The sequence below is a fragment of the Cetorhinus maximus genome, chromosome 22 (assembly GCF_964194155.1).
Source record: "Cetorhinus maximus chromosome 22, sCetMax3.hap1.1, whole genome shotgun sequence".
Taxonomy (NCBI): Eukaryota; Metazoa; Chordata; class Chondrichthyes; order Lamniformes; family Cetorhinidae; genus Cetorhinus; species Cetorhinus maximus.
The window spans coordinates 3,603,505-3,626,538 of record NC_135900.1 but is presented as its reverse complement, the minus strand read 5'-3'; the positions used below and the strand labels follow the sequence as shown (position 1 = coordinate 3,626,538).

Sequence of the window (23,034 nt, the reverse complement as noted above, 5' to 3'; positions counted from 1 at the left end):
CCACACTCGGTCAAATGCTGCCTTGATGTCAAGGGCAGTCACTCTCACATTACCTTTGGAGTTCAGCTCTTTTATCCATGTTTGAACCAAGGCTATAATGAGTCCAGAAGCTGAGTGACCCTGGCAGAACCCAAACTGAGTGTCAGTGAGCAGGTTATTGCTAAACAAGTGCCACTTGGTAGCACTTTTTTGATGACTCCTTCCATCACTTAACTGATGATCGAGAGTAGACTGATGGGGTGGTAATTGGCCGGGTTGGATTTGTCCTGTCCTTTTGTGCACAGGAGATACCTTGGCAATTTTCTACATTGCCGGGTAGATTCCTGTGTTGCAGGTGTACTGGAACAGCATGGCTAGGGGCGCGGCAAGTTCTGAAGCACAAGTCTTCAATAGTATTGCTAGAATATTGCCAGGGCCCATTGCCTTTGCAGTATCAAGTGCCTTCAGCCATTTCTTGATATCACGTGGAGTGAATCGAATTGGCTGAAGGCTGGCATCTGTGATGCCGGGGACCTCCGGAGGAGGCCGAGATTACCAGGGGCCCAGAGTTTGGACGTGACACAGGCATCACAGATTGAACACATCGGAATATGAAGTATTTTGCACAAATATAATGGCTTGTGTGCCTGTTTCAAATACAAAGTTGGTATGATTGTTATATTTTGGTACTGTCTTTTTAATTTAGGGTAAAATAGAGGAATAAAGGGCTCATACGACCTCTTCTGAATTCTACTCAAAAACAAGTTTGGGTGGTTTGGTTGCGATGGGGCCAGTGAGGCACGGATTGAATTCCTGGGAAGATCGTGCAAGACATTCATATCTGGGGGACAAGGCAAGGGCATCTGTGATGACTCTGGGTAGACTGTTTGTCTCCGAGTCTCACAGGGAAATGTGAGGGATGTCAGGTTTATAACCGTTATACTTTAAACTGTGTGTTTCATTTCAGTAGAGATTAGAGTTGGGGGTTCTAAATGATAACTAATTAGAATTTATACCTGGATACAAGGCCCTTCTGATTCATGTTGCCATGGACACTGGCTCTGAGAGGGGAAGAGGACATAGTAAACCATTGCGGAACTGGGTTACAAGAGTTTTTCTTAAGATATGCCTGAATATCACAGGCAGGGCAGTCTGCAAGAAGCTGAGAGAGTGAGAGAGTAAAGCGATAGAGGCAGTCAGTCCCTGTTGTTCACCATGCAGAATGTGGGTGGGAGCTCATGTTCGAATTGAGGAGACCAAATTTGTGAGGATTTAAATAAGGCCGGAAGATTGGCCTAGCTTTGGCTAGAGTGGGGGGATCTCCAGAGTAAGCCTCACTGTGAAAATCAGTTCAGGGATTAGAAGTTATTTGGCTGGAAATGTGAAAATGGGATCTAGTCATCAGGAGCTAAGAATAGCCTTGCAATGGTTCCTGGAGATGAAGTGTCCACTTAAGGGACAGAGTAAAGTCTAATTGTGGGGGGTTTTTACTGTACATTTTAATGGTTAAATAAGGAAATTTTTCTGTAGTTTAGACTATAAGTTGCCCACTGAAATAATGTTTAGTCACTGTTGCTTTTAGTTTGTTTGTTATAAGAAATAGGAACAGGAATAGACAATTTGGCCCCTCAAGCCTGCTCCCATCTAACCCCAATAACCTTTGATTCTCTTGCCTAACAAGACAATCTATCTACCTCTGCCTTAAAAATATTCAATGACTCCGCCTCCACCACCTTCTGAGGAAGAGAATTCCAAAGTCACACAACCCTCTGAGAGAAAAAATTTCTCCTCATCTCTGTCCTAAAAGGGTGACCCCTAATTTTAAAACAGTGCCCCCCTAGCTCTGGACTCACCCACAAGAGGAAACATCCTTTCCACGTCCACCTTGTCAAGGCCGTTCAGGATCTTGTATACTTCAATCAAATCACCCCTCACTCTTCTAAACTCCAGTGGAAACAAGCCCACTCTGTCCAACCTTTCCACATAAGACAACCCACTCATCCCAGGTATCAATCTGTAAACCTCCTTTGAACTGCCTCCAATGCATTTACATCCTTCCTTAAATAAGGAGACCAAAACTGCACACAGTATTCGAGGTGCGGTCTCACCAATGACCTGTATAATTGAAGCATAACATCCTTACTTTTAAGTTCAGTTCCTCTTGGAATAAAGGATAGCATTCCATTAGCCTCTTAATGACTTGCTGTACCTGCATAATAACTTTTTGTGACTCGTACTAGATCACTTAGATCCCTCTGCATCTCAGAATTACGCAGCCGTTCTCCATTTAAGTAATACTCTGCTTTTTTTGTTCTTCCTGCCAAAGTGAACAACTTCGTATTTTCCCACATTAAACTCCATTTGCCAGATCTTTGCCCACTCATTCAACCTATCTATATCTGTCTACAACCTCCTCATGTCCTCTTCACAACCTCACAATGTAAAATGTTATAGTAGAAGTGTTAAAACTTGAAATCCTGTCATGTGATCCTTCCAGTCAGTCACTGAAAACGTGAATACCTTTCTAAGGTCTCTAGGAGGCATAACATACCTCAATGCACACAACTGTTTCTTAACTGAAACAGATCAGCTGCAAATGAAACAGAGATTTGGTGGGGTGCATACTTCACAATGTAACTTTATATAGCATTTCTCTTATGCTCGGTAGTGTTTGTTGTTCACTCCTTGTGCTGCAGATTGTATTTCCTCATGGGCAGAATTTTACGCACCCGACCCGATTGGACGTGAAAGTGCGCGGTATATTTCAGTCGGCGGGCAAGCGCCGGTGTCGGAGCCACACCCGCCATCAATTAAGAGGTCAGTTAAGGCCAATAAAAAGGCAGTTGACCAAGATTTGCGTTGCCTGTGTGATTTCGTGCTCATCGCACTGGCAAAACAGGCAGGCGGGCAGCCCACGTTTTGCAAAACCTCATCCAAGCACGGGATAAAAAGCAGCAGTGCCAGTGTGAGCAGTGAGGAGTTTTGGAGATAGTTCGCTGCTGGTTGCTTATTTGTATGTGGTAGCTTCATCTCTGTTCAGGGCTTCATTGTTAGCATTTCAAGGCTTCATTCAGACCATGTGGACCCTTCCAGGCATTAGGCAGCCTTCTGTAATCCTGGTAATGGGGATTGTCGTCTCCACTGGAGGCCACTTCCTCTGAGGAGGAAGAATGGGGCAGAAGGGGGAGGAGGCCGGGTGTCCCTACGCAGCATCCAGGGGAGCGACCTGTGGGAGGAGAGTCACAGGCACAAGGGGTGCAGGACCAGCAGGTAGTCCAAGGTGGAATGGGCCACAAATGATGGCACTAACCTGCTGCCAGGACTTACAGGCAGCGATGGCGGGGAGGCAGTGGTGTAGTGGTATTGTTGATGGACCAGTAATCCAGAGACCCAGGGTAATGCTCTGGGGTTCAAATCCCACCACGGCAGATCGTGGAATTTGAATTCAATAAAAATCTGGAATTCGAAGTCTAATGATGGCCATGAAACCATTGTTGATTGTCTTGAAAACCCATCTGGTTCACTAATGTCCTTTAAGGAAGGAAATCTGCTGCCCTTACCTGGTCCGGCCTACATGTGACTCCAGACCCACAGCAACGTGGTTGCCTCTTAAATATCCCCTGAACAAGGGCAATTAGGGATGGGCAATAAATGCTGGTCTAGCCAGAGACGCCCACATCCCACGAATGAATAAAAAAAAAGATGCAGCCACCTCAACATGCCAGGGGCGCAATGCCAAAGGAGGCTCTGCCTCTCCAGGGAGACTGGTGACCTCCATTTGTCAGATGATTAGATCTGAGATCAGCTCCGACTGTGTGGGTGGACACTCCATGCCAGTGGCTCTGAAGGTCACAGTGGCCCTCAACATCGATGCAGCTTTCCAGGAGTCAGTGGGGGATCTTTGTGGAGTCTCCCAATCAGCTGTCCATAGTTGCATCAAGCTGGGGACAGAAGCTTTGTTCAGGCCGGTACTGACCTTTATTCATTTCCGTATGGACAAGGCCGGCCAGAGTGAGCCAGAGACTTTGCAGCGATTGCTGGGATCCCCCACGTCCAGGGTGTAATTGACTACACATGTGACCATCAAGGCACCAGTGGGTCAGCCGGGTGCCTTTGTCAACAGGAAGGGCTTCCACTCCATGAACGTGCAGATAGTGTGTGACCACAGGAAGCATATTCTGCGAGTCTGTGCAAGGTACCCAGGCAGCTCCCATGACACTTACATCTGAGACGCTCCCAGGTGCCAAGGCTCTTCAATGCCCAGCCCGGATGGATGGGTGGCTTCTGGATGACAAGGGCTATCCACTGAAAAGGTGGCTTATGACGCCGCTCTGCCACCCAAGAATAGAGACAGAGCAGCGTTATAATAGGAGCCATGCCTCCACAAGGGCAGTGGTAGAGAGGACCATAGGTCGTCTGAAGATGCGCTTCCAATGCCTGGGTCATTCAGAGGGTGCACTACATACCCCCCAGAGCAGGTGTCACTGATAGTGGTTGCATGCTGTGCTCTCCACAATCTGGTATTGACACAATGGAGGAAGGGGATCTTGAGGCAGCTCCACAGGCCACAGAGGATGAATCCAGTAGTGAGTCAGAAGAGGAGCACGGTGAGGAGAACGCTGAGGGTGTGGTGGCAGACCTCGGTAACCTGCAGGGAGGCAGGGACACCAGAAAGGCCTTGATCCAACGCTCCTTCAGCTAGGCTACCAAAGAACTGCTCCCACCTCATGCCAGGGCTGCCACCTCCATCCAGGATGTCCGAAATGCCCCTGTCATGTGAACCCAAAGTCCACTCAGTGCCTGTGCAATAAAGTTTAGAGCCACTCCCGTCCAGCATTACACATTGGCGTACCCTGCACCAAAATAAAAGGTGCAGCATACTCAGGGTATCACAACAAAAGCAAATTTAATGTTATTGCCACGTTGAATTCACATTGACATGACCATTACTGGTGTTGATGTCCACACCAGTAGACATACAAACCAAACATAACTGAACAGAAGATCACCCGTGAACAATCCCTCTTGTGCTCACAGTGCCTTAAACTTCCGTTTGTGAGCGCTACATCTTGGTGTCTCCCCCCACTCCCTCACTGGCAGCGGCGTTGGAGGCAGCTGCTGACTCTGCTGACCTGTTGGACTTTATGACCTTGGCGGTCGTCCTCTGGACAGTGGAGCCTGTGCTGGCCCCGCCTGGGAGGGAGCAGCCAGTGCCACCGCTGGCATCTCCCCAGTCATCGCTGCCTCATCAGATGCTACAGTCACTGGCAGAGGTGCGGAATAGCTGCTGCCATCATCCAGAGCGCCCTGAGAGGAACCCGCAGAGAGGACAAGCAGCTCATGCGCCAACCTGTGGTCGCTGTCAACCTCCCTGCCCACCATTGATGGACAGGCACCTAGCTGGGATACTGGGTGCCTCATCCACCTCCCACACTCGCACTAACCACCTGAGGTGATTGTCTGTGTGAGGGCTGCAGGTCCGAGCGCAACCCCAGGAACCCCTGATTCTGTCCTTGGAGCTGCCTCTCCATGAGAGTCACCACTCTCTCAATGGAGGAGGCAGTGCCCTCGGCCATGAGGGTTAACGCAGTGCTCATGCTCCACATGGACTCCTCCACTACAGAGACCACGGCACACAGGCCCTCATGAATCTCCACCAGATCCTCCTACACATCTCGCTGGACATCCAGCATCTGCCGCCTAATGGACAACTCCAGAGGCTCATCACCTGCCTTTGACCCAGCATCATCCTGGTCTCCTGCAGTCCTCCGACTGCCGGCACCCTGAGCACTCTCTGCCTCCGCCTGCACCTCATGCAACTGTGAAGTACCCTCACCAATGTGCAGCAATAATGTAGTCGACAATCTAATGCCCACCGAGGTGCTGGCATCTGCATTGGTGCCTGGTTCAGGGAGCGGGTGTGATGCAGGTGCAGATGAAGCACAGCAACGCTCTGGCGTCAGGGGTGGCTCTTTGGGGTCCTACGAATGAGTGCATGCCGGCGAATCTAAGGGGGAACAACGTTGTCATTAGTTAAAGTCATCACACTGTCACTGTGCATGCCAGGCACCCTGGTGAGACAATGGAGATCTGCATCATGGTGCCATCGTCTTTCAACGATCAATGGGGACTCCAGGTTTGAGGCTCCCATTAATGAAGAGACTACACTAGAATGGTTGCACAATCCAAAACTCTCACCTCTGTGCACATTTTACCTTCGCCTGACACCCCAGCCTCTCCACGACCAGGTGCAAGGAGAGCGTGCTGGCTGTCCAGCCCAAGGGCATCCTCCTCGACCCTGGTCAGCATTAGCAGGCTGGGTGGGCCTCCGCCCGTCTGTGACCACTCTCTACCTCCAGTGCCATTGCAGCCTGGCCAACCCCAGCTGGGGAACACCTCACAAGGCACATCCAAGTCGTGGCCCTCGAGCTGCAAGGCGCTCAGCCCAAACAGTCAGGGCTCACCCCCATGGCCAGCTCCGGCGTCATTGGCAGTTGGCACTCAGACTCTAACACCCCTGAGCTCCACAGAGGGACAGCCAGCCCTTAACACTTCTGCACACTGATCCATGCCAATATGGTACTCACCCTTGCTGAGCGCAGCAGGTCATCGAACCTCTTGCGACACTGCACCCACGTGCGCCACACCACATCATGGCTGCTGACCTGCTCCTCCCAGGCTTCCTTCATCAGGTGTAGCAACCTCTCCCTCGCATCTCTTGGGACAAGGGCGCCCACCCTGGCAGCAACCTCCTGCGGGAGCAAGGCGAGGCACTCATCCGAAAGGTGGGGAGCCGAGTGCCCACCCAACCTGCCCACCCGCCTGGCATTTCCAGTTGCTGCTGAGGCCATAAGTACCGTCTCCACAATGCAGACTGTCTGCTTCTTCACCAGCCGCCTTCAAGGGGCTGCCGGTGCCCTTTTTAAACTGCCCGCTGGGTCGCCATTGGACCTGACGCACGACACGCCCCTGCCCGCGCCCGACCTTTCCCGACCATTGGGAACGTTTCATGCTGGGTGGGTGTGAAATCGCGCTCGTGGGCTGATCGCGGGCGGTGGCCCGTTTCCCCGCTGATCCCAGGCCCACCGATCGCGCCCACCTGCCGACCTGAAAATCCTGCCCCATGTTACCACCAGCAGGGTAGAAATGTTGAATTGACGCATTTTTCATAAAGATGCTCAAAAGGTTGATATCAAATTTCTCCTCAAGCTGTCTTAAACTGGTTGTTGACCAGTTCAACGAATGTCATAGTTTAGTCAGTGTTCAGTTTTGCAACGGGTTAGCCGCAGTTAAAGAGGCAGAGAAGGCAACTTGGAAAGAGCATTGGTACAATACGAGCACCAATCTTAATTCATAGAAAAAGGAGCTTGTATTTTTATCGCAACTTTCATGGCCTCAGGGAATCCCAAAGCACTTTGCAGTCACTAAAATACCGTTTAAAACGTAGTCATTGTTATCATGTAGGGAACGTGGCAGTCGAATTTGCACACAGCAAGATCCCACAGACAACAAGAAGACACACGGCCAGATAACCTGCTTTCAGCATGTTGATTGAGTGATAAATATTGGTCAAGGTACCAGGGAGAACTCCCCCTGTTCTTCCTCAAATAGTGGCAGGAGATCTTTAAGTTCAACTGAGTGGGCAGATAGGGCCTTGGTTTGACAACTCATCTGAAAGATGGCACCTCTGACACTGCAGTGCTCCATCAGTACTGCACTAGACATGTCAGTCTAGATCTTATGCTCAATTCTCTGGAGTGGGGCTTGAACACATGACAAGCAGAGGTGACAAGCCATGGCTAACCCCCTTAAGTGGGTTTTTTTGGGAGGTTGCCTTCTCTGGTGGGCTTCAGCAACAGTGTCAGAAATTCCTCAACTTTGGAACAGGTTTGATGGGCTGAATGTTCTTCCTCCTTTTTCCTTTATATAGACAAGTAATGTTGTCTATGGCAGCCTTTTAAATTAAAACCCCAGCCATTCAAAATGGAGAGGCTTTCTGATGCATCCATTGATAGTATATATCACAGAATTCTGACCCCCAGCCCGACTTCTTCAAGCGCGTAACTTTTTGTCGATGAATTTCAATCGAAGAATATCGAGGGTGGTGGACCTGTGAATTTCTGATATGCACTGGTTGCCTGTAAATCCCCACTGTTAGTGCGGTGCTGTCAAGAAATTCACTCCACAAATATTTACTCATTTTTTTTAGAATCATAAAATTCTATAGCATAGGAGGAGACTATATGGCCCATCATGCCTTTGTCAGCTCTTTGATAGAGCAATCCAATTAGTCCCACTCCCCCACTCTTTCCCCATAGATCTCTAAATATTTCCAAAAATCAAAAATTCATGCAAAACCTTTTGAAAGTTACTATTGAAGCTGTTACCAATGTCCTTTCAGGCAGCGTATTCCAGATCACAACAACACGCTGCTTTTATCCTCATCCCTGCCTCTGGTTCTTCTGCCAATAACCTCAAATTTGTGACATCTGGTTACTGACCCTCCTGCCAGTGGAAACAGTTTCTCCTTATTTACTGTATCAAAACCTTTATTAATTTGAACACCTCTATTAAATCACTGATTAACATTTGCTGTTATAAGGAGAATAATCACAATTTCTGCCTTAACTGTACTAACAAATGCAATAAAGCACACATACTATAAATTGCAAAGATAATTTTAAATTTATAGTGGAGCTTAAGTTTAAGCATGAATAAACAACTAGATATTGTGGACCTTATGTGAATTATGTTTGACAAATGTTCAATGATCTAAACTTACCTACACTTCTCGCTCCTGAGTACATTCTGAATGAGTGACCAGGAATAATTGAAAAGGCTTTGCTATTTTCTGTGACGTTTGGCACGACTTAGTACCAGCCTTTCCCTCTGAGTCACAAGCTTGTGGATTTGAATGCATAGTCTGGGCTGGCAGCCTACTGTAGTACTGAGGGAGTGCCTTACCGTTGGAGGTGCTGGTTTTCGGATGAGGCATTGAACCTTGGAACTCTCAGCCCATTCCGGTAGATGTTAGATATTCATTGTTTCAGCCCAAAGGAGAGAAGGGCAGTTCTCCCGATGTCCTGATCAACATTCTGCCCCGCCGCCAAAAAAAAAATCCAGGGCCAGAATTTCACGCTTGGCTTGCGCTCCAGGTCAGTGGGCTCGGAACCGGATGTTTAATCCCCTCCTGGGCAGGATCGTGTTTCCGATGTGGCCAATTAAGGGCCGCCCAGCATGAAATGCGTCTGCTTAATGGTCGGGAGGGCTGGGCAAGGGGGTGGGAGCCTGTTGGGCGCCGGGTACAATGGCGACCCGGTGGGGGATTTAAAAGCAGCAGAGGCAGCTCCCTGAAGGCTGCCAGGAGACACTTTGTAGCTTTGGAGTTGTTTGACGAAACATTTATTTTGAGCAGCAATGGAGTCTGCACCTCCTGGGCATGCCAGGCTGGAGGTCAAGTCCTGTGGGTACTCGAATTGTTCATTGAAAGACAATGGCACCATGATGCAGATCTCCATTGTCTCACCAGCCCGCCCAGCATGTACAGTGACAGTGTGATGACTGATACCAATGACATGTTGTTTTTCTCTCCTAGAATCGCCATCCAGCCAACGAGTGCAGGACCCCAAGGAGCCACCCTTGATGCCTGTGGACCAGTGGCCGTCAGATGCACCTGTATCATACCCCTCTCTGCACCAGCCACCAACACAGGTACCAGCACCTCGGTGGGCATTAGATCATCAGTTACAGTGTCGGTGCATAGTGGTGAGGGCACGGCACACTCACATGAGGAGCAGGAAGGGTCAGAGAGTGCCAAGGGTGCCAGCAGTTGGAGGACTGCTGGAGGCTAGGATCATGTTGAGTCTGAGACAGATGACAGGCTTCTAGAGTTGTCCAATTGGCGGCAGAGGCTGGATGTCCAGCAGAATGCATGGGAGGATCTGGCGGGGATTCCTGAGGGTCTGCGTGCCATGGTCTCTGTCATGGAGGAGTCTGTGTGGACTGTGAGCACTGCGTTGACCCTCAGCACCAAGCACACTGCATCCTCCATTGAGAGAGTGGTGACTCTCATGGAGAGGCAGCTCCAGGGACAGAATCAGGGGTTCCTGGAGTCACGCTTAGACCTGCACTCCCAAACAGGAGGTCCTCAGGAGGTCTTTGCCAGTGTTGGAGATGGATGAGGCACCTAGTATCTCTGCTAGGTGCCCGCTCATCAATGGTGAGCAGGGAGGTCCAGACGGACTTAACGTTGGTGCATGAGCTGCTTGTCGTTTCTGCGGGCTTCTCTCAGGGCGCTCTGGATGACAACAGCAGCTCCTCTGTCCCTCTGCCAGTGACTGTGGCATCTGATGAGGCTGTGATGACTGGGGAGATGGCAGCCGTGGCACTGGCCACTCCCTCCCAGGCGGGGCCTGCACAGGCTCCACTGGCCTGAGGACAACCGCCAAGGTCATCAAGGCCAACAGGACAGCAGAGTGAGCAGACTGTGTCCAATGCTGCTGCCAGTGAGGAGAGGTCACCAAGACGCCGCGCTCGCAAACATAAGTTTAAGGCACTGTGAGCACAAGAGGGACTGTTCACGGGTGATCTTCTGTTCCGTGATGTTTTGTTAATTTGTTTACTGCTGTGACCATTAACACCTTATATTGTTATGTTTATTTTCTGTGAGTGCCAACATGATATAAATGTTGCTTTTGTGTTAATGGCCTGAGTATGCTTCACTTGTTTTATAGGTACAGGGCACGCCAGTATCGCATACTGGATGTGAGGGGCTCAAAACTTTATTGCACAGGTACGGGGTGGACTTTGGGTTCAATGGAATGGGTCGTTTCAAATATTCGGTAAGGAGGCGGCAGCCCTGGCCTGAGGCAGAAACAGAGCCTTGGCAGCTGAGCTGAAGGAGCGTTGGATCAAGGCCCACCTGGTGTCCCTGCCACCCTGATGGTTCCAGAGGTCTGCCTCCACTTCCTCACAGTGTTCTTCCCTGGGCCCTTCTTCTGATCGACCACAGGAGTCATCATCTGTGGCCTGTGGAGCTGCCTCAAGATCCTCTTCCACCGGTGGGTCCCCCTTTACCAGAGCCAGATTGTGGAGAGTGCAGCCTGCAATGACTGTCAGAGACACTTGCTCTGGGGCGTATTGTAGTGCTCCCCCCCGAACAGTCCGGGCATCTGAATCTCATCTTCAGCAGACCAACGATCCTCTCTATCACCACCCTGTAGAGGCATGACTCCTATTATACCTCTGCTCTGGTTCTGCTGTTGGGTACCAGTGAGGTACATAATCCACCTTTTCAGTGGATAGCCCTTGTCACCCAGCAGCCGTCCATCCAGCCGGGCTGGAGACATGAACAGCCTCGGCACCTGTGAGTGTCGGAGGATGTAAGCGTCATGGGAGCTGCCAGGGGACCTTGCACAGACTTGCAGAATCTGCATTCTGTGATCACACACTATCTGGATGTTCATGGAGTGGAATCCCTTCCTGTTGATGAGGGCACCGGCTGACCCACAGCTCCTCTGAGGAAGAAGAGAGGGGCAGAAGAGAGAGGAGGCCAGGTGGCCATAGGCAGTGTCCAAGGGAAGTGACCTGTGAGAGGAGAGGCCCAGGCACAGGGAGCACCTCATGTGGGCATTCGATGGTGCCCTGGATACAGGGGAACCCAGAAATCACAGCGAAGTCTCTGGCTCTCTCAGCCTTGCTGGTCTTGTCCATCCAGAAATGAAGAAATGTCAGTACCACCTGAACAGAGCATCAGTCACCAGGTTCACGCAACTGTGGACAGCTGATTGCGAGACTCCACACAGATCCCCCACTGAGCCCTGGAAAGAGCCGGAGACATAGAAGTTGAGGGCCACTGTGACCTTCAGAGCCACTGGCATGGGGTGTCCACCCACACAGTCGAAGCTGATCTCAGGCCTGATCATCTGACAAATGGAGGTCACAGTCTCCCTGGAGAGGTGAAGCCTCCTTCAGCACTGCACCTCGGACATATTGAGGTAGCTGCATTGCTTTACGCTCTGGCAGCAGGATAGTGGCGTCTTCTGCGGCCTCTTCCGCCTTGGGCTCCCTGCTGACCCTATGCCCCATGTGACTGATCCTCTCCCTCCCACAGGTCACTCCCTTGGACGCTGCCTGCGGACACCTGGCCTCCTCTCCCTTCTGCCCCTCTCTTCCTCCTCAGAGGAGCTGCCAGCAGTGGAGAAGACAATCCCCATTACCAGAGGAACAGAAGGCTGTCTGCTGGCCGGAAGGGCCCACACAGTATAAATCCCGCAGGGGCCTTGGAGACACCAATGTGTCCTGACATGAAGGCTCACAATGCAAAGACTGAAGCTCAAAACAGAGGTGAAGCTGTCAAGTTTCACTAAGCAACAAACTATCTCCTAAACACCTCATTACTCACAATGGCAATGCTCCAGACCCTTTTTATCCCGCCCATGGATGCCAATTTGTTAAAAATGGACTGCCCGCCCGCCTGTTTTGCCAGTGTGATGAGCACAAAATCGCACGGGCAACGTAAAATGGTCTTTTGAATGGTCTTAATTGGCCCTTGAATTGTTGGTGGCACAGCTCTGACCCCCGTGCGCACTTACCAACCTCAATATCGCTCGTGTGCACAATGATGTCGGGACACACGCCTGATGTCATTTCACGCAATTTCACATGCATTCGGGTTGGGTACCCACAGGTTGGGTACCCACAGGTTGGGTACCCACCCACCCAATTAACGTAAAACTCTGGTCCAGCTCATTCACCTTATTATTGTTATTGAATCTTGATGTGTGTTTATTGGCTGCAGCATTTGGCCGAGAGATTACTTCAAAGTAATTGACTGGGATAGATTCTGACTCTCTGAGATAGGATAATGAGTTGGTAACCCCCGTTTTACATCTCCTCCGTTTTTATTTCCGACGAGGTCAATTGGACAGAGATGTAAAACAGTCTGCCGACTCACGATCACTGTCCTACCCAATCACACAAAGTCACAATCTGTCCCATTGGATGTGAAGTCCTTTGTGACACCCTATGAAATGTGATAAAGCATTAAATAAATGCAAGTTATTTCTCCGTTCTTTCTGGAACATGAACAGGTCCTGCATACCTCATCAGAGTGTCCGGGAATCATCCAGTGGGTTCGAGACAACTGAATTGTGGATAAGGACAAAAAGCGGCAGATAGGTAAGGAAGTCCAGCAGGTCTAATGCCTTTGTGTGTTGGAGTTCCTTTCTGACTTCCTCTTCGTGGACCCTGCTTATTCCACCAGCCTTCAACTCCACCAGAAACTGCTGGACGCTGATTGTGGATGACTCTGAATCCAAATTACACAGGAAAAGTTGCTGAAAAAAGCAAAAGAGATTCCTTAAAAACTACATTGAAGATAATCAAAATCTATCACTTGAGTCTTAGTGGGACACAAATATTTGGCTGGTCTCTGAGATATAGAACAATAAATAGACCATTGACTCATGGATGATACAGCACAGAAGAAGGCCATTCAGCCCATCGTAATTGGGCCTTCTCGTTGAAAGAACTATTCAGCTGCTCCCACTCTCTCTGCTCTTTCCCCATAGCCCAGCAAATCTTTCCTTTTCAAGTGTTTGTTCAATACCCTTTTGATTGAATCTCATCCGGGCAGCGCATTCCAGATCACGACAACTTACTGTGCACAAAAAAATCTCCTCATCTCTGCCTCAGTTATCCAGTTACCTTAAACCTGGGTCATCTGGCTGCTCGTCTTCATCCAATGAAACAGTTTCTTCATATTTACTCTATCAAAGCCCTCCATAATTTTGAGCCTCTCTATCAAATTCCTGTTTAACCTATAAGATGAACTTCCCCAGCTTCTCCACATAACTGCAGCCTGTTCATCCCTGCTACCGTTTGGCCAGGGCGCCCACAGGATTGCAATCTCCGTCTGCAGGTTTGAAAGTTACACATTCCCACAGAGATCCGTGTGTTTACACTCCCATTGCAATGAAAACAGGGATGTCAATATAAGACATTCCATGAGGAAAAGCGGCAGCTTATTCACTAAGAAAACTAAAGAGGAAGAAGTGGGCATTTCAGACATCAAAATAGACAATCGAGTTATATGTGATCCTAAGGGTAAAACAGGAGCACTAAGTGATCAATTTTCCTGTGTATTTACCAAAGAAGATTTAACACACATACCCGGCTTAGACAGTGGTCAGGCATACTAAACCTCATTTACAAGTAAAAAGGCCATTTTGAAATTATTGCAAAAGATAAATCCAAATAAAGCTCCCGGTCCAGATGACATCTCCCCTTGGATTTTAAAGTTAGCAGCTGATGAACTGGCTCCAATGTGGACCAATCTGTTTTAAGAGTCAATGAACACTGGCTACCTACCAGATAAGCTAACATCTGTGGCATATTTATTGAGCAAATACAAATCCCTGAAGCCAAGCGATAGCCTCCTCATTTGCTGAGTTTAAAGTGATTAGTCCGTCACTTAGTCTGTAGAGGGGTCACTCCTCGGTGATGTGCAGCGTTGTTTGTGCCTCCCCACAAGTACATAAGGTGTTTGTACTGAGGCCCCAGTGGTGGAGGTTGGCAGCACAGGGGCCCCGACCTGTCCTGAACCTGTTTAGCTAGGACCATTGTCACTGTGGTAGTTCAAAGCCTCCCATTTGACAGAAGGGGTTTGTCACAAGAAACTTGTTAGCGACTTCCCATGTTTCCCATTCCTTGATCTAAAGGGTGTGTGTTGGTAGATCTTGCTCAGGAAGGGGCTCCATATGGGGCATATGGGTTGAACAGGTCATCCTGGAGTGGTACGTGAGGGTACAGCACAGATGGTTTCAACCAGCCAGTGGGTTTTTGTCAGACGGGGATGTGTGGTGGAGTGATGTTTGCGAGGACAATGATTTGGCATATTCAAAAAAAGGATAAAATTCAGCCAGTAAACTACAGACCGGTATCCCTCACCAGTGTCATTTAGAAATTGCTTGAACACATTGTTCATTCTCATGTGGTGAAGCACTTTGAAGCTCACAATATTCTGCTGGATGGTCAGCATGGTCTTCAGTCAAAATGATCAATCGAAACACAGCTTTCACAGGCTGTCAATGCTTCAAGTCTCAAAAGAGATGAAACTACTCACATGACAAGACTAGAAATCTCAAAAACCTTTGACAAAGTTCCTCATGAAAAGCTCTTGTCTAAACTTCACTATTAGGGAATCAGGGGGACGTTATTAAATTGGATCCGACACTTCCTTACCAACAGAAGACCTTGGGTTATAACTTCCGAGCTCCCCAGAGTCGGATTTGGGAGGGTACCCCAAAGATGCGTTGGGGCATCCCACTCGGAACTTCAAAGGTCAGGGTTTCCACGGCGATTGCCCAGAAGTGCAAATATCCTCTGGGTAATTGCCCTGTGCTGTGAACCATTGTGAAAATGCAACTTAAATCGCAAACTTCGGATGGTTCCAGCTGTTTTTCACAAATAGTCACTCAGAAAAAGTTAGAAGAATTAAAACCTGCTCTAATGTCTGGGTAACTATTGTAAAGACACAGACCAACCACCACCCCCACCCCTGCCCCACAGGACTCACCCCACACCCCCGACTACACCCCCTGCGACTCCCCATGGCACTGTCCCCGACCCAACCCAACTCGATCCCCCCACCCCCACCCCGGAAGGCCAGACACCATCCCCCCAACCCAACCCGATGCCCCCACCCCCGCGCCATCCCGACACCCCCACCCGACCAGAGCAGACTCCCACATCCACCCCACTTGCAGGCCCTATCCCCTCCTGACCCCACCGGACATCACCCCTGACATTCCACACACCCACCCTGAGGTCCCATCCCACCCCACCCCCTGATGCCCAATCCATCCCCCCACCCCCGTGATGTCTGACACTCCCGCTCATCCCCTGATGTCTGAGCCCCCCCCAAACCCCGACTCCCCCACTCCCACATGTCCAACACCCACTGCCTCCCCCCACTGATTTCTGATCCACCCCCCATCTTCCCACACCCCCCTCAATGTCTGACACCCTCTACCGCCCAATGTCCGATCTACCCCCACCCCCCGATGTCCAACACCCGACGTCCCCGATATCCGAACGCCCCCACTCCCCCCAATGTCCGACTCCCCTCTACCCCCCCAATGTTTGACCTCCCACTTGATGTCTGAAACCTCAACCCCCTGGACGCCTGACCCTCCCCACCCCCCCACTCCTCGATGTCTGACCCTCTCCACCCCGCCTGATGTCCAAACCATAAAACCCCCACCGATGTCCGATCCACCCCCAACCCCACCCGACCTCCGGTCCCCCACACTCCCCAAACCCTATCCACTTACCTGAGGCACTTACCTTCTCCCTGGCCTGTCAATTTCAGTTGGCCCTTTAAACTTACCTGGTTCAGCGGGTGTGTCCTTCTTCAATCCGACCCTTCCAGACTGCGTTGCTGTGCTTCGGAGACAGCTGCTCTGCCTGGATCTTGCCCAGCCTGAGTCGGAAGGTCGGGTGAAAAAGGCATGGAAGAAATTTTGGGTGAGCAGTTGGGCGTGGAGTGGCAATCCAGCACTGACTGCCACTCTGAGGAAGTTATGGCCCAAAGAGTGGTGTGATGGGGAATCACTCTCTCCTAGAGATGTCCTCTCTGGAATGCCTCAGGGAACTTCTACTCTTCTTGACATAAATAAATGATCTTCCCAACAAGTTAAAAAACAGGGTATGACTAGTTGCAGATGACTGTGTGGCTTACGCATCAGGGAAACCTCAAAATCATATCAATTCACTGCAAGATAATCTTCTGGAATTGCGAGAATAGCAGGACCAATGGGAGATGGTATTCAATGCCAAATGCTATGACATGTGCATTACCAACAAAAGGGATCCACCAGCTTTAAGTTCTGGAATCAAATTCTCCGACAGGTAGATACACAACCATACTTGAGGGTTCATCTTAAAAGCAATCTTCACCGGGGATTCCATATTCAGCAGGTAACACCCAACGCAAACCAGGTTCTTGCATTTCTGAGTAGGAATCTTTGGTATTGCAACAAAAATATCAGAGTTACAGCTTACCAAACATTTGTTTGTCCAAGTTGTGTGTGTGATTCTTATATGGCCAGAGATATAAATAAGATTGAAGTGATCCAAAGACATGCTGCACGATTCTACACGAATCAATTTGGGAAATATACTCAGGTCAGGATATTGAGGGCGGGGCCCGCTCGCCGACGCGTAAAATGACCCGGAATGATGTTGGGCTGAACTCCCGACATTACCCCGCGTCATTTAAATTTTCAGGTCGGAGGGGGCGCAGTCGAAGCAGCTGTGTGCCTGCTGATCTGTCAACGGCCAGTTGAGGCCATTTAAAAAGTAATTGAGCTAGTTAATGCACCTGCCCGTCCAAGCTTAAGGTTGGCGGGCAGGCCGGGAGCCCTGGCGGGCTTCAGAAAAAGCATCAAACCTCATCCACGGGCGGGATGAGGTTTCATGTAGGTTTTTTAAAATTTCATAAAAGTTTGAATGAAAGTGATGGACGTGCCCCAAATCATGTGACAGCGCCACATGAGGGGACATGTCAGGGAAATTTTAATTTTGTGCATTGACCATTTCTGAATTTGGTGCCGATCTCCCTGAGGCAGCACTTAGCCTCAGGGAGATGAGTGCGCTCTTTCACACGTGCATTCGAAAGAGCGCACTCATCTCCCTGAGGCTCTTTCGCATAGCGTTTCCTGGCGGACGTCACGCTGGGCGGGCCTTAATTGGCCCTGCACTTTCCCCCCAAGGGGGGCAAAATTCTTCCTTCAGTGTCACATCCTGGATCAAAGATTTGGAATGAAAATCACTGCAGTAACGGAGGGAGAAAAATACAGTGACCGTGTTCTGTAAAATATGGAACGGACTGGTGGGAATTGTCAGAAGTAAGTACCTGGTGCCCTCTGGCATCCACCCAAACCATTTGTTTCCAAGACAGTGTATCAGCAATCTTTCTTCCCAAGGACAATCCTACAAAGGAACAAGCTGCCAAAGGAAATAGCCATAGCCCCAGCACTCGAAATTTTCAAAATCCGTCTTATATTATTCCCATTAAAAAATTTTCATTATCTGGACTAGAATCTCCCTCGCCTAGCACCCATTACCTGTCGTGATAGGTTCCAACTCCCCGCAACCCTGAATTGGATGAAGCGGTTCTGGAAAAGTGAGAGAGTGAAGACTATGATCTCAGCAGGACATGCCTGGTTTAGCTAGCGCTACCATATAAATGTTGATGGAATATGGATAATAGCCTGTGATGCCGACACAAGTAAAGCAGAAGCAGAGGATATGCACAGCAAGGTCCACTGACAGGGCAGACGGGGCCTCGATTTAACCTTTCAGTTAAAAGGTGACACCTCCGAGAGTGCAGCTCTGTAGGGTCAACTGAGGCCACGTGTTCAAGTCACTTAAGTGAGTTTGGGCGCTGACTTTCTGTCTCAGAGACAACCATCAAACCAGAGCTGGCTCTAGACAGCAGAATAAGAAATTTAAAAAGCAAAATATATGAATGCTGGATTATTTGGATTGTGATTGTACATAGATAGGATGTCTTTGACCATTAAGGCGTCTCTTTTTTTAAAGCAAAATATTCATCCTTTTCACTGTGAATTGACTGCGTTGTTACTCATTTCTCAGGATGCGGGTAGTCTGGACTTATTGATCAGATGGTGGGGCTCGACTCTTAAAAGTCTCTGTGACAGAACAAGATAAAGAGGCGATTAACACCATTTTGATTCAGGTTCCACACCATGTGCTTCTCCACTGCCAAGCTCTGTTCATCTGTAATTTGGCATTTCTACAAGTTCTCACTTCCTACTACCCCCCTCTTGCTCCTGCCTTGGCTCCACGATATATGTCTTCCAGAAATTCTCTTCCCTTGTAATTCCCATTCTAAATTCTTGCATCGTCTGCCTGTTTTAACGGCTCAGTTTCTCTTTTGGATTCTGTAAGTAGAATGTTTCCATATCCTGGGCCCAATTACTCTCGCCATTCAGCATCTAAAGTCAGTGATGCATTTACTGGAATTCCGTTCAGCCACATGGGTAAAAATTTGACAGAAAGGAAAGGACATGTAGTTTTATCTGCCATTTTTCATGACGTTTCAAAGTGTTTTGGAGCCAATGAAGTCATTTTGATCTGTAGTCACTTGTAATTCAGGAAACTTTACGGCTAATTTACATGCAGCAAGATCCCACAAACAGTAAGATGATGATCAGATCAGCTGTTTTAGTGATCGGTTGAGGGATACATATTGGCCAGGGCACTAGGGAGAACTCCCCTGCTCTTCGTCAAAACAGTGAGTGGGACCTTTTATGTCCACCTGAGACGTTAGTTGGGGTCTTGGTTTAATGTCACATGTGAAAAGGGCACCTCCAACAACGTAGCACTCCCTCAGTACTGCATTAGGAGTGTCAGCCTGGATTTTGTGCTCAAGTCTTTGTGGTGTGATTTGAACTCACAAACCTCCCGATTCAGAGGTGACAGCAATGCCCACTGAACCACAGCTGACAAATGAGGGAATGCAGTACCCGCTCCGTTCTCAATTGGGAATCAAACTTTTCCTCTGAGCTCTTTGATGTCAGAGAGTTTTTGCATTTACGATAGTGAAACCTCCCAAGGCACTTCACTAGGGGCAACTATCGAACAAACCTTCAGTGATGTGGATAGATTGGAGAAGTTGGAAGTGCTCTTCTTGGAGAAGAGAAGTTTGAGAGGAGATTTGATAGAGGTAATCAAAATCATGAGGGGCCTGGACAGAGTAGACAGGGAGAAACTGTTCCTATTGGAGGAAGGATCAAGAACCAGAGGGTACAGGTTTAAGGTAATTGGCAAAAGAAGCAATGGTGACATGAGGAAAAACTTCCCACGCAACAAATGGTTAGTTTCTGGAATGTGCTGCCTGAGAGTGTGGTGGAGGCAGGGTCAATCGAGGCATTCAAGAGGGGATCAGGTTATCATATGAAAAGGAAGAATATGCAGGGCTATGGGAAAAAGGTGAGGAGGTGGCACTAGGTGAATTGCTCCTTCTGAAAGCCAATACAGACACAACAGGCTGAATAGCTTTCTCTAACTATTCTATGATTCTATTCTATGAAAATCGGACCCAAGCCATGTAATATTATATGAAGACAGGTCACTGAACGCTTGGTCAAAGAGGTAGGTTTTAAGGAATGTCTTAAATGGAGAAGAGAAAGGTAGCGAGGTTTAGAGAGAGGGTTCCAAAGCTTAAGCCTGGACAGATGAAGGCATGGCTGCCAATGGTGGAGCAAAGAAACTAGGAACAAAAACAGGAAATGCTGGAAAATCTCAGCAGGTCTGACAGCATCCGTGGAGAGAGAAACAGAGTTAACGTTTCGAGTTCATATGACTCTTCTTCAGAGCCTCTTCTTCTAAAGAAAATTGGAGCAGTGCAAGAGGCAAGAACTGGAGGAACATGGAGACCTGGGAGAGCTGTAGGGCTGGTGGAGGTTACAGGGAGAGAGAGGGAGAGAGGAGGCCTTGGAAGGATTTGAAAATAAGAATAAAAATGTTAAATCTAAGCCATTTCTGGACAAGAGCCAGTGTGGATCAACAAACATAAAGAGTCATGCATGAATTGGACTTGGTGCCAGTTAGGATTTTGGGTAACTAATCGTGGGTGAACTAGTTACACTTTCCTACACAATTGGTGCAGCTTCAAGTTTCCTCATGTTTCAGATAGTCCAGTAAATTTATAATTTTTAACCAATCAAAATGGGAGAAGGAAAAGTCAGAAACAATCCTTGGCGAAAGGTGGAACTTTAAAGTGCGGTTCAAACACAATCAGAGCTGGTGACACATTTGGAATATTGTAAATGAAGGGAAGGAACGAAGGAAGCACATCGGCAACCAAGAAGATTCAGATATATTTAAGTGCTGAGCAAGGAGGAGGAGAAGTGACAAGCAAAAGAATGGCTGATTAAAAGCTGCTTTCTGGCGAACTCAGGGTGCATTCATTGGCTGCTCACATTATCTGTGCCTTTCAAATGTAATGAATTTTACAATGTCCCTGTAACTGGAAGACTTCAGACCTTAATGTTCCATTCTCCCCCCCATTGTTAGTGCACCTGTTTTTTTTTTGCACTGATTCCGCATCCAATTTAATAACTTTCAGTAATCCCCTGGCACTAACCCCAACACTTCAAAGCATTCAAGTCGGTCAGTCTAATTATAAAGTAAGTGAAGAGGTAGAACGTTCCTCCCAGTGCTGCTTTCTATACCCTAATGTGTCAAGGTGATTAACATCCGCAGTCTCTACTGCCACAGATTTTATCTGGACATTTTTTTTTTCTTCTCGAACAGAAGCGTACAATTCAATTAAGTCACAGCGAAGATTTTCCACCCAGCGCCCGATCATACAGGAAAAAAAACAAGAAAACTTTGCTGTAAACGTAAAATGGATCTGTAATAATCACTCCAGTAAGTGATTCCAAGTTGAAAAGAGCTGGCATTTCGCAGCCAAAGCCTTTTTGTGACATAATCTTTGGGCCAGCAATCTTCAGTGAGTCAACATTTAAAGTGACTTGTTTCCAACAGAGCTCCTATTAGATTCTAGATGGCCCCTTCCTGCAGCAGCCTTGGGCGTTCACAATGCAGTGTAAGTTGGGTATGAAGTGAAGCACAGTTCACATGCGCTGGGTCAAAGATGTGTTTATTCCAAATGTTGCAATTCATTTGAGGTTGCTATGGTAACTTTCTTCTGGACAGCAAATGAACGGGGAATTGAGTTTAAATTATGCACAAAGCAACATAAAAGTCAACTTGGAGAGTCTAAAGGACATTTGTAGCCCATCATTTCTGCTCGTCACTCAGGACCATGCAGCAAGGCTATTGATAGTGTGCCCACCTAACATCCGCCCCCCCCCCCCCCCCCACCACCACCCCCCCCCAACCTAAGTCAGGGGTTGGTGGGTTCGAACCCCATTTGGAACAGCCTGGAGCCCCAGCTCGGGATTCTAGTTTGACATCCAGTAGGACCATCGTGTCCAGTGGCTGTGGGTGACAAAACCCCTTCCCCAACTTCATATGCTTGAGCCCATAAAGCCCACCCTCCATATAGGTCTAACCCCACTAACAGCTCGATGAGGGATACAGTCATGGAAGACTGTTGTAGTTTTCTGGATTGTTCTCAACAACTTGCATTTATATAGTGCCTTTAACGAGCTAAAACATCCCATGTTACTGCATAGGAGTGTGAATGGGACAAAAATTGACACTGAGCCACACTACTGAGGCATGACAGAGCTGCCGGCTGCTGGATGAGGCATTAAACTGAGGCCCCCTTCTGCCCTTTCAGGTGGACACAAGAGATCCCATGACAGTATTTTGAATTGTCATATTGAATATTCATCCCTCAACTAACATCAATGAAACATCATTATCACAATGCTGTTTGTGGGAGCTTGCTGTGCGCAAATTGGCTGTTGCATTTCCTACATTAAACAGTGACGACACTTCAATAAATATTTCATTAGTTGTGAAGTGCTTTGGGACAGGCTGAAAGGTGCTATAAAAATGCAAGTTATTTTTTTTGTTTGTATGAAACTCCATGGGCTATTAAGGGAAGACAGAGCTTGTGTGCTCTTTAAGGTGTTCCCTAGTACTGTACTTGGTGGTTTTGGGAGAACAAACCATGCTTTAGCACGAGAGAGAGGGTTTACTAACATTACTGCTGAGCTTTGACCAAGCTCTTGTCCAAGGTCTTGAAAAGACTGAAGCTTTTTCTTCATTTATCACCCCACTGCCTCTTTTGTCTGGTTAATTTCCCATTGGAATCACTCAGCATTCTAGCCAGGAGTTGATGAGCCTCTTCGCTTGTACGATTATTTTCACTGGGCTGGCTGCATCTGCAATAAATCCAGGAGGATTTGCGAGCGAGCACAGAAAGATAAAAAAAAGTAACCGAGTGAACTGATAAGGTGCTGGTCCCTAGGAACACAAAACAAAAGCGTTCCATTATGTGAAAGAAATGGAGTCAGCCACTCTCAATTGATTACAAACATTCTGATCGTC

General features: G+C 48.3%; 1 protein-coding gene across 1 annotated transcript in view; it reads right to left on the bottom strand.

Moving 5' to 3' along the window:
* The window catches only part of LOC144696402 (uncharacterized), a 204,430-nt gene that overhangs the window by 3,530 nt on the left and 177,866 nt on the right, over positions 1-23,034 (bottom strand). The window contains exon 15 of the mRNA XM_078567646.1: positions 13,082-13,316. Within this exon, the coding sequence (XP_078423772.1) occupies positions 13,086-13,316 (231 nt within the window). The 3' untranslated portion in view covers positions 13,082-13,085. The remainder of the gene's footprint in view (positions 1-13,081; positions 13,317-23,034) is intronic.